At 52.6% G+C, this 12,124-nt stretch overlaps 1 protein-coding gene across 5 annotated transcripts in view; it reads left to right on the forward strand.

The window, feature by feature from the left end:
* Synpo (synaptopodin) overlaps positions 1-11,725 on the forward strand; it is a 65,505-nt gene extending 53,780 nt beyond the window's left edge. For all 5 annotated transcript variants that reach the window (XM_076912598.1, XM_076912600.1, XM_034517972.2 and 2 more), the window contains 2 exons: positions 1,562-3,942; positions 9,190-11,725. In XM_076912598.1, the coding sequence (XP_076768713.1) occupies positions 1,562-3,942; positions 9,190-9,852 (3,044 nt within the window). In that variant the 3' untranslated portion in view covers positions 9,853-11,725. The remainder of the gene's footprint in view (positions 1-1,561; positions 3,943-9,189) is intronic.
* Positions 11,726-12,124: the final 399 nt, after the last annotated feature.

Here is a 12,124-nt window from a genome sequence, read left to right on the forward strand (position 1 = left end):
TTTGTTTATTCATTGTTCAACGGCATTGAGCACCGAGTGCGTGCCAGCTGGGCACTGTGGGCAGAAAGAAATGATTACCTCACTTAATAGGGAGGCCGACCGGTGACCTCTGTCCCTGCCATGTCCCACCACTTCTTTCCCCAGAAGGACCTTGAGCACAGCTATGGAATGACTCAGCTTTTGCCACCCGGAGCCGTGTGGCCTTGGGTCTGTCAGGAATCTCTGAACTTCTTCACTCAGGTTTTCTCTTCTGCACTCCCAGCACCTAATGGCTGCCTCTTGGTGCATCGGGGAGAACAAGATGAATGAACACGGGGGGCATTGACATTAGCCCAGGGTGTCACTTGGTTTATGTTAGCATGTACAAATTTTTAAATAATTATCTTAATAAAAATGAGAGGAAAAAAATTGGGGATGCCTGTAGAAGAAACTGGTAGCCTGGTCTCTTGATTGTGTTATAATCAGGGGTGGGGACACTGTTTACTTTTTTATGTTTTTATTTTTAGAAATAAAACGTGTTCACCTTTTTGTTTCAGACAGGGTCTCTTCTATTGTAGTCCTGGTTGTCCTGGAGCTTGCTATGTAGACCCGAGCTGGCCTAGAACTCACAAATATCCTCCTGCCTCCGCTTTCCCAAGTGCTGGGATTAAAGATGTGTACACCATGCCATGCATATTACCATGTTTTCAGAAAAAGAAGTCTTAGGGGCAGGTGAGACGGCTCAACAGGTGAAGGCACCTGCTGGGCAAGCATGATGGCTGAGTTTGATACCCAGAACCTGTGTGAGGGTAGAAGGAGACCTGGCAAAATTATCCTCTGACCTCCACATGTGTAACATGGTACGCGCTTCCCCATACCAATAATGCTAAGTTTGAAATACCTTAAAACTTCGTAGCACCTTTCTATAAAATATTAAGCAAATGACCAAACTCTCAGTTTGAAAGTATAAAGGGCCGTCAGAAATACATAAATAAAGTGTCCTGGGCTTTGCACACTTGGGAATCTTTAGGCCGAACACTGTTCTCGAGATAGGGTCAGAAAGGTAAACACGTCAAGCGAGGCCTTTGGAATTGTGCTCGAGATGAGCTGGACGATCAGTCAGGAGATAAGCAAACACGTTGACTTCAGACAGTGGCGAATGCTGTGCAGGAAGAGCAGAGATAGGACAGGAGACAGGAAAGTCCGCCTCAGGGAAGGCGTGCTGTCAGGGAAAAGGATATTCCCAGCAAATATGGAGCCTTACTTAACCTTCCTTCCTCTTCCCCTTCTTTAGTGTGGAAGAGAGACAGAGTTGATGTTAAGCACTGTCCGGGTGAGAGCGGCCAGTGGCCAGAGGCACCATGGGAGATGTAGTTAGAGACATGACTCATACTGTATTACAGTCTTCCAGGGCGATGCAAAGGGATAGCACAGGCTATCCTGGACAGCAAGTCAGCTTCACCCTGGAACCTTCATGACCTTTGATTCTAGGAAACCTAGTAAATATCAGATTTCAAAGAGATGTAGGAGGGCATAGTGAGTGACCGTCTATTTGCTAACCAGTCCTGTGTCCTCTCTGCAGCATTGGGCCGGAGCACTAGCTTCACTGAAAAGGACCTGAAGGAGGCCAAGGCGAGGAGTCAGCAGATCGCAGCCCAGCTGACCACCCCTCCCAGCTCCAACTCCCGAGGGGTCCAGCTCTTCAACAGGCGCAGGCAGAGGGTGAATGAGTTCACCTTAGAGAGCAGAGGCCAGAGGTCACCAAAGCTCAGCCAAGAGGCCCTCCAAACAGGGTGTCCTTCGAGCCCCATAGGCCATGCCTCAGGGCTTAGTGTGAATCCCACATCTCCATCAAAGCCAGGCTCTCCAAAGCATCCCAGCCCCCAAAGCCCCAGCAGAGGGGTCCCTGGCCACATCATGGAGGGATACTCAGAGGAAGCCAGTCTGCTGCAGCACCTGGAGAAGGTTGCCAGTGAGGAGGAGGAAGTTCCATTGGTAGTTTATTTAAAAGAAAATGCAGCTCTGCTGACAGCTAACGGGCTACACCTGTCCCAAAGCCGAGAGACCCAGCAGTCCTCACCAAACCCTCCCGACAATGAAGTACCCAGTCCAGCTGCAGATATCAACCAGAACCCCTCCTCACCCAATGCCATGCCCACCACACCAGCCTCTAACAGCCACCATAACCAGCAGACCGCTGATGTCAATCAAAACCCCCCAGCCACCATCACCCCCGTCCAACAGAATTCATCTGAGGCACAGTGTTCCCGGAATGGCACACTTGATTCCAAACCCAGCACTCCGTGTGCTGATGATGGGCAGCCCCCGGTGCCGGCAGAGGAGGTGAGATCCAGCATTCTCCTGATTGACAAGGTGTCAGCTCCATCATCTGCCACCAGCACCTTCTCTAGAGAAGCCACTCCCCTCTCTAGCTCAGGGCCACCAGCCGCAGATCTCATGTCCAGTTCCTTGCTCATTGACATGCAGCCTAGCACCCTAGTGGCATCAGCAGAACAAGAGGTGTCCGGACATGCAGCTGTCACCACACCCACTAAGCTGTATAGTGAAGTACATCTCACGCTAGCCAAGCCTGCATCTGTGGTCAACAGGACCGCCAGGCCTTTTGGGATCCAGTCGCCAGGGACTACCAGCCAGATAGAGCAAAGCCCCATGATGGGAAGACGACATTTTGGAGAGAAGACCTGGGCTCCCCCGGCTAGCAGTATGGTGGATAGGAGTCCCCAGCCACAGAGGCACATAATGGCCCGCAGTCCCATGGTGGAAAGGAGGCTGGTTGGGCAGCGAAGCCCAGTCGTAGAGAGACGCCCCTTGGGAAACTTTACCCCACCCCCCACCTATGCAGAGACTTTGTCAACAGCCCCCGTGGCTTCCCGGGTTAGGTCTCCCCCATCTTACTCCACTCTGTATCCCAGCTCTGACCCTAAGCCTCCCCATTTGAAGGGCCAGGTAGTCCCTGCCAACAAGACAGGAATTTTGGAAGAATCTATGGCACGCCGAGGCAGCCGGAAATCGATGTTCACTTTCGTGGAGAAGCCCAAGGTGACCCCGAATCCAGACTTGCTGGACCTAGTGCAAACAGCTGATGAGAAGCGGAGGCAGAGAGACCACGGGGAGGTGGGCATGGAGGAAGAGCCCTTTGCACTGGGAGCTGAGGCCTCCAACTTCCAGCAGGAGCCAATAGCTCGGGACAGAGCCAGCCCTGCGGCCAATGAGGACGCTGTCCCCGAATGGGCCTCCTGCCTCAAGTCACCCCGAATCCAGGCCAAGCCGAAGCCCAAACCCAACCAGAACCTCTCTGAGGCCTCAGGGAAGGGGGCCGAGCTCTATGCCCGCCGCCAGTCACGGATGGAGAAATACGTCATAGAGTCTTCAGGCCATGCTGAATTGGCCCGCTGCCCTTCACCTACTATGTCCCTGCCTTCATCCTGGAAGTACACCACTAATGCCCCTGGAGGCTTCCGAGTGGCATCCTTAAGCCCAGCGCGGACTCCGCCTGCCTCTCTCTACCACGGCTATCTGCCAGAGAATGGAGTCCTGCGCCCTGAGCCTACCAAGCAGCAGCCATACCAAATGAGGCCTTCACTCTATGCTCTGTCGCCCGTCAAGGAGCCTGCCAAGGCCTCATCACGCGCCACCTCATCACGCACTCCTTCACGCACTATCTCACCTCGTGCAGCCTCCCCGGCCAAGCCCAGCTCCCTGGACCTGGTGCCCAACCTGCCCAGAGCAGGCCTCCCACCGTCTCCTGCTCTGCCTCGGCCTTCCCGCTCTTCCCCAGGCCTCTACACTGCCCCAGTCCAGGACAGCCTCCAGCCCACTGCCGTGAGCCCCACCTACAGCAGTGATATCTCCCCCGTTTCTCCCTCCAGGGCGTGGTCTCCTCGAGCCAAGCAGGCCCCCAGGCCTTCCTTCTCCACCCGGAATGCTGGGATCGAGGCCCAGGTGTGGAAGCCTTCCTTCTGCTTCAAATAACACATCCCAGTGCCTGTCTTGACCCCTTCTCGGAGGGCCAGAGAGAAGATGTGGCAGGATATAGCTCAGGGCTTAGAGAGGAAGATGGACATTCATGGTTCAAGGTCTGGCGTTGACACTAGATAGCTATGTGACTGTGGGTGGACCATCTCCCCTCTTCGAGCTGTAGACAAAGGGCCTTAGATGCCATGTCAGGGTGATGAGGGGATTCATGGAGAAAGAAAACCCTCAGAGGGTCTCGATGAGCAGAGAGTCTTTCCCTGGCCTTGCAAGCTTCAGGGATGGGAGTCTGATGGCAGTATCTTACTTGGAGAAGGCCCAGAGGTGTCCTCACGGGACTTCTGGAACAGACAGCCTTCTGACACCTGAGAATCTGCAAGCTCTGGGTGTGCCTTACCCATAGGGCTCAGGCTCCTGGCCTCTGGCTTCCTGCTTCTGGATTCTCACCTTCACAGGGTGTTTCTTCCCCCTCTGCCTTCTGGACATTTCTTCTCTCCTGCCTCAGAGAGCTTTGCTTGGCTCCACCTCTTCTCCTGAATCCTCTGCTGCCTGTGGACTTAGCATCCCACTCCTGTCTGATGCTTGGCCTCCTGTTCTCTGAGACTGTGCTGCCTCCGTGCCCTCTCCAGGACCTGATTCTCCACAGGGAGGGAGACTCCTGGGCCCAGACCTCTGTCCTGCTTCCAACTGCCTTGCCCTCACTGTTCTGACTGAGGGACATCCCCGGGGATCCCTGAGAAGAGTGTCCTCTAGAAAGCTATGCAGATATGGATGGGCTGTTAGGCAAGTGACCCTTTAGTGACATGGTGACCTCAGGCAAGATCTCCCTGACTGAAAGAAGCCACCACAATGCAAAGGCTTAAGGTCCAGGAGAGACAACAGAGGAGTGTCCTAGACTCACCCACACCTTCCATTTGCTGGGGGAGCTTTAGCCAATCCACTTCTCCTTTCCAGGCCTTAGTTTTCCCATGTACACGGGGTCTTCTAGTTGAGAGAATCACTGGAGATTGAGAGAACAGGCTGGCATAGTGGGATAAAGGACTCAGAAGCAAAGGAGACTGTCATAGAAAGAAAGTGGATGGGGCTGCTGCTGAGGGACAGAGGAGTTAGCTTTTCATGAGAGCGGCCTGGGGGAGGTAGGCTTGAAAGGAGCTGCTTGCAATGGGCTACAGTCAGAAGCCTGGGCTGGGCCAGCTTAAGCTTAGGATCAGCTGGCGGCTGTGGGAACATACGGCACAGTAGCTCAGAAGAGGGACAGAAAAGCCTTGGACTTAGATCTGGATTCTAACAGACTGAATGTGCACCTTGGGCCTCAGTCTCAGTTTCCCCATTTATACAGAGGGTGTGGAGTCAGGTGGCCTGAGATCTCCCATTCTGCTTCCCTTTGATGTGGTGCAGCCACTCCCCCACTCCCTCCCAAATAGCCTCTGGGGGGGGGGGGGCGAAAATACAGATACAAGAAGACAGACACATTTAGATGGAATCTTCCCAAGATTTGAGGCTAGGACCACCCACTTCCTCTTTCCCAGCCCTATTTCTGGGATCCCAGAGGGGCAGGGGTGGTGGAGGCAGTGCAGGTGCTAGGCTGAGTGCGTAGTTTGAGCTTTAGGCTTGTTTCCATGGGAACAGGGGTGCCTTGTCAGTGAGCTCATCCACACAGAAGAGGGGGATGCATGGGGAAACTGAGTGAGCCTGATTCCTTCAGGCCAGGTCTTCCCAGGACAGAGTCAACCTCTGGTAGACCCTGTTCTTTTGCCCCTGGGGCAGGGGGTTGGCAATGGAGGGGCTCATCCTCCATCCTGTAGCTCCTGCCACGCAGGGCTGAACTCTTTGGTCCTGCCTCCTGTTTTCAATACACTCTGTCTCAAATCTGTCTTGCTTCTTTCTTCTGCGCTGTTGGCTGCCGCGAGCTGGGGCTCCCTCTCACCTCCCTGACGGGGACCTGGAAGCGAGGTGGAACTGCTCGGCTGCTGTGTGTGGATGGAAGTGGGGTTGTGTCCCTGTGTGCTACTGCACCTACTGTGTGTCTGGATCTGTTAGGTGTCAGCCATATGCTGCCTAGGAGAGAAGGGCACTTTCTTCTCTTTACTTCTTTCCTGCGTATGAGTCTGGCCCAGATCGTATTGAGGATAGAGAAAACACACTGCCCTATGACCTAAATTGGTTTGGGGTTCCATCCATCTGGCCATCCATCTGTCCTGTCTGTCTGTCTGTCTGTCTGTCTGTTTATTAGATAGGGCCTGTAACTGAGTCTGGACTTGAACTCATGATGATCTTCCTGCCTCAGCCTTCTGAATTCTAGGACTATAATCATGAGCTCCCATGCCTGGTTCCGTGTTTTGCTGTTTTGGTTTATTTATTTTTATTTATTTTTTTTAATTTTTTTTTTTTTTTTGAGACAAGATCTGGCTGGCTCAGAACTTGATAGAGATAGACAAGGCTAGTCTTGAACTCACAGAGATCCACTAGCCTGTCTCCCAAGGACTGGTATGAAAGATGTGCATCAATCTGCCTGGCTCTGATTTGCCTGCCATGCCTGATCTCCCTCTGGATTCCCCCTCCCTCTTTTAATAAGTGGGATAGAAATGTCTTCCACTTATTCTCCTGTTCCTTCTGGTCCCCCCCCCCCTCCATTTTATCTAAATTGGACTGTTTGACACATTCATCACTAACCCTGCCTGGCTCCCTTGGTGGAGAAGAAAAAGCTGGTTCCTGGAGATTTTGCACAGCCTCTGCCTGTCGCTGGCCCTGGTTTCCCGTTCTGTTCAATGACAGGGTTGCCGGAAGTGCCCTGGGAGTTCCGCGGCCTCTGACACTGCCATATTGTCAGCTCAGCCTTTGTCTCTACCTCATGGCACATAGACCCTGCTTTGAGCCTGGGGTGACTGGCTGCTACTTTCTGAATTTTCACCCATTGTGTTTTCAAGGAGTTTAGTAGACACAGTGCATGTAGCTCTTTAGCTGGAGGCGAACGGGTCTTCTCTCTTCTTCCTTTCTGTATTGTGCATCCTCTGCGCCCCCCGCACACAGTGAGTCCTGAGACATTGGCCATTAGCATGAGGGCAGGCCTGGCTCGCCTCCACCTTTCAGCCCATGCCTGAACCATGTCACTTCACAGTCCTGCCTGACTCTGATCACCCCTCCCACTTGTTGGATCCAGCAATCCCCTGTGACCACGAAAGACAGAAAAGAGATTTTTAGACAGTTCTCACTGCTCCTCCAGCCTCATTAAGTAGGGCCAGGCATGGTGGCCCATGCCTTTGATCTCAGGAGGCAGAGGCAGACTGATCTCTGTGAGTCAAGCCCAGCTTGGTCTACATAGCAAGCTCTAGGACAGCTACGACTACATAGAGAGACCCTGTCTAAGACAACAACAAAACATTTCTTGACTGGCTTGGGTCATGAGCTCAAGGCGGTACTCATTATATAATGGGACATACCCAAGCCTTTGCAATCGGCCTTTTGGATCTGGGATTCTGGTCTCAGCCTCTAGCCCTTCCTGTCTAATCCGGGAGCTTTCCTTGAAGCTCCAGTGCTTCCCTCAGGTGACCTGGCTGCACTCTAGGGTGTGTCATGCACAGAGAACAAATTCCAGGGACTCTGGCTTGTATAGACACATACAGCCCTGACCCTGGGAATATAGGTAGGCTGAGGCCTTGTGCTGACTCTTAGCTTGCTTCCCCATGAGCTTGGGTATCCTTGAAAAGGTTATCCAGCACTATATCCCAGCAGAAATGGCCTCTTCTCATTGATCCAATGGTCCGTTTTAAGTGAAAGGACACTGAGGTTGGAGTCATCTGGCAGCTGCTTTGGTGTGCTTGGAGAATATATATCTTCTGTCTCTGTTGTTTCTTTTGATTGGGAGGGACTAAGTTCCCCGCTGGTTGAAAGGATAACTGACAGATGAGTGTCTGGGTCAAAGAATGGATTTTTGTGGGCGATTACAGACTTTGATTGCGGGGAAGTCACTGACTGGACCCCATAGCTTAGAACTGAGGAGAATGGTTGATTGCTAGTAAACACAGACTCAACCAAGTGACTACTTCTGGGATATGGGTGAACAGCTGGACAGTTTAAGGTGTGTGGGTATGTGTGTGTGCGTGTGTGTGTGCGTGTGTGTTTATTAGCCTGTATTCCCAAGCCCTCCACTTTCAATCCCCTTAACACTGTTTAAGCATGGTGTGGTGTTTGAAACACACACACACCCCACAGACACTGGTGGGTGGGGAAAAATACACTGGGTTGTTAATTACACCTCTTGGCTTTTCTTCTTTTCTTTCTTTTCCTTCCTTCCTTCCTTCCTTCCTTCCTTCCTTCCTTCCTTCCTTCTTTCCTTCTCTCCTCCCTCCCTCTCCCCTCCCTCCCCCCTCCCTCCTTCTCGACACAGTTTGAGAGATGAAACACAGGGCTTGAGAGATGGCTGCAGTGGCTAAGAGCACTGGCTGCTCTTCAGAGGTCCAGAGTTCAATTCTCAGCAACCACATGCGGCTCACAAATGTCTATAGTAGGATCTGATGCCCTCTTCTGGCACGCAGGTGTACATGCAGATAGAGCACGCATACATAAAATAAATAATTGGGGGGGGGGGGGGAGACAGGGTTTTTCTGTGTAGCCCTGACTGTTCTAGAACACACTCTGTAGACCAGGCTGGCTTCGAACTCACAGAGAAGCCCCTGCCTCTGCCTCCAAGTGCCTGGCACGAAACCCTTTCTCAAAATATGTTTTTATATATAAAAATAATATAAACGTTAAGTTAGATAGATATCTACGTTTTAAAGTAGTCAATACAACTGTATGGTGCAAAACTCTAAGCAGACAGAAAGTAGTAACTTAAAAGGACTTGTTTTCACGCCCCTGTGGCCGTGTGCGGTGTGCCTGCAGGCCCCATTCCTTAACTTTTTTCTATCTTTCCCATCTCTCCTTATGGTATTTTGTTTAACAGTTCCCTCCAAGAAACGTATTAATAATGCACGCTATGTTCCTTCACATGAGTTTTTGTCTCCAAAGCAAGCAGGGGCTGACCCCAGATAGCAAAGGCTTTAAAAGCTTCTGCACTGAGTTGAGCCACCTGCGGTTTTTTTTTACTTCAGGCACTACCTAACTTTGTTGGGTTCCTTTCCTATTTCCGAATGATGGACAACCATACTCTATTCTTCCCCAAACCCTGACCTGACCTGACACTAAACCTTTCCCCCGTCCTCTCTGCTCTTTCCCCAGGATCGCCCGGAGAGCCTGCCCACGTCTCCGCCCTGGACGCCGGGCGCATCCCGGCCCCCTAGCAGCCTGGACGGCTGGGTGAGCCCGGGGCCGTGGGAGCCGGGCCGCGGGAGCAGCATGAGCAGCCCTCCGCCGCTGCCTCCGCCTCCACCAATGTCCCCCTCGTGGAGCGAGCGCTCCGTCTCCCCGTTGCGATCGGAGACCGATGCACGGCCCCCGAGCCGGCAGCTGCAGGCGCTTCTGGCGCGCAACATCATCAACGCGGCCCGGCGCAAGAGCGCCTCCCCGCGGCCGGCGCCCGCCGAGTCCCTGCGGCCCTTTTCTCCGCCGCAGGGGCCGCCGCCTCCGCCGGCGCGCATGCGCTCTCCGCAGCCAGCCCGCCCGGCTGGCAACGTCCGCGGAGCTACTTTCACCCCCATCCCGCGGAGCCCGTTGCCCGTCGGGCCTTCGTCCTGCGCTAGTCCCCGGAGTCCTCAGGCCGCGCCGTCCAGGCCTTTTCCTTACCGCCGCTCACCCACAGACTCCGACGTGTCTCTCGACTCTGAGGACTCTGGGCTTAAGTCGCCTGGCATCCTCGGCTACAACATCTGTCCTCGGGGCTGGAATGGCAGCCTGAGACTCAAGCGTGGTAGTCTCCCCACGGAGGCCTCCTGCACCACCTAAAGTTCCATCCCCGCCCCGGGAGGGTCGAGCCAGAAGAGGCACTAAGCTTGGGGAACCCCAGCACCAAGATCCGAAGGGTCTGACCTCATTGGACAGCTTTAGAGAAAAAAGGGGTCAGGGAAGGAGAGCTCTGGGCTTGGGGGCCTGTCAGTCAAACTTGGGTTGTAGCCCATGGCTTTGCGATTTATTTGTATGGCTCAGAGGAAGAGCCTCTTGTCTTTGATCCTTAGCTTTGGCCAGTGCAGTCTCCAGACATCGTCCCTTTCCTTCCACACACGCGTGCCTTGCGGGAGGCAGCTAAGCACACAGGCATTGCCCTTCAGCATGCCAGGCTCCCATGCTCCTTCCTCCAACACTGTTCTCCACAGCCTGGCAATTGAAGTGTGTGTTGAAAAGAACCTAGGCCGTGACCCATGCCCAGGCCCTGGCTTGACCATCAGCTCCTGGCACCAGGTCCCAGACGGGAGCAGCTGTTTTCCATCTCTTCTCAGACTAGCTCTATTTTTATCTGGTGACCTTTAATGAGATCTCCCAGGCAAGCCCAAGGTGCCCTGCTGGGCCCCTCTAGGGAGAAGGGGCTGGAAGATTCTCCCCAGGCTCTGCCATGCTGCTTTCTCTACCCCACCCAGCTCAGGGTGTCTAGAATATCCCTATGGCCAGGGAAGAGGAGAGTGCAAAGTTCCCTGAGACTATGGATCTCAGGAGTCCCAGACCCCTGCTTTTCTGGGCTCATTGATGGCTAGTTTTAGGCTTCTTAAAACTGGGGAAAGACGAGATGGCAGTCTAATATGGTTACCCTAGTCTAGGGTGTATTACCTATTTGGAAAGGGGGCCTTTTTGCAGAATATGCAAGCCCATGGCCGGGATGCATAGAGGAGACTCCGGTATTGGATGGAGCTGACTCCTGACCTCTGAGGTTCTTGAAATTCACTCCATAGTATTAGAAAGCAAGGGAGAGTGAAGGGAGAGGTTCACAGGGCTTGAATTCCGAGACAAATAAAACTGGGTGGGAAGTCAAGGGGCTGTGCCGGTCTGGGCCTCCATAGTGTTTATACTATGCCCATAAGAATGGACATTGTTATATTCATTTTCTACACATCTCACTCTGGCCTGGCTCATGCCTGTACCCGGTGACCTTGAGGCTTTTGTCCCCTTAACCTCAGTGACTCTGATTCCAGTCCCCAAGAGTTACTCGAGGAAGAATAGCTGAGTTTTGTGGTTTGCATAGTCGACGGATAGTCCCTTGATCAAGGTTAAGAACATCAGCTTCAGAATTCAGAGCCTGGGGGTGGGAGTGCTGGAGTTAGATGAGGTACAAATATATGTAGGTGGGAGAAAAATGCCAGGATGTTGTTAAAGGTAAGGGATGATGCAATTTGGGGGTAATTAGTAGATTTACCCATATATCAGGGTGATCTAGAGCCCCTGAGTAAGATTAGGGGAAGCTAGGGTCAGGATAGAATAAAGTCAGGGTTGGGATGAAATGCATTGGAATAGAGGGGTGGTCTTAGTAGGTCCCTATTGCCCGTGGGTTGGGAACCAGGTCCTGGGAAAATGAGAGAGTACTCAGCTCCCACCTGGTGCAGCATTCCTTGTAGCTAAGGAGTCCCAGGCTAGGGATGTCTTCCAGAGAAGAGGCCCTATTAGATGTCTAGCTGATGCTGTGCCATACATAGATCAGCTTCTACCTGCATTTCCTCAGAGAACCAGCAGGAGGCAGCTTTGAGAAACTACAGCTCTGTTTCTGCAGTTGTCATAGTGACTGCCTTCTCACTTAACCGGTCTTCTCTAAAACCCACGACAGCTCGCCTGTATCCTGCCTCGTGCCTCTTGTAGAATTCAAAGCAATAAATGCATTCTGCATTCTTCTGCCTCCTGTTTGTCTTTGCCTTTCAGGAAACCTTTTTCTTCTTCCCAAGCATGCGTTAGTTCACAGAATATCTGAGACACTTGGTCTTGGAGCTTGGAAATAAACAGTCATAAGTACAGATGGAAAAACGTCTTGGGATTGAAGCCTAGGTTCTGTCATTGATTAGGTGGGTCCGAGTAAGCCATTCCTTCCCCATGTCTCAGCATCTCCATCTAAGTGATGGGAGGGTTGATCTAAGTAGTATCTTGGAGTAATACTGCTACAGGGCGCTGTTGTGGGAGTAGGCAGGGCCAAGCTGGGTCAGAGTCCAGTGCCCTGGTACTACTTTCTCACTGAAGTCAGGATTCCAGGATGGGAGGAAGAGTCTCCAGCAGATGTTTCATGTGAGTTTAGACAATTATA

This window comes from Arvicanthis niloticus, chromosome 14 (assembly GCF_011762505.2).
Source record: "Arvicanthis niloticus isolate mArvNil1 chromosome 14, mArvNil1.pat.X, whole genome shotgun sequence".
Lineage (NCBI taxonomy): Eukaryota > Metazoa > Chordata > Mammalia > Rodentia > Muridae > Arvicanthis > Arvicanthis niloticus.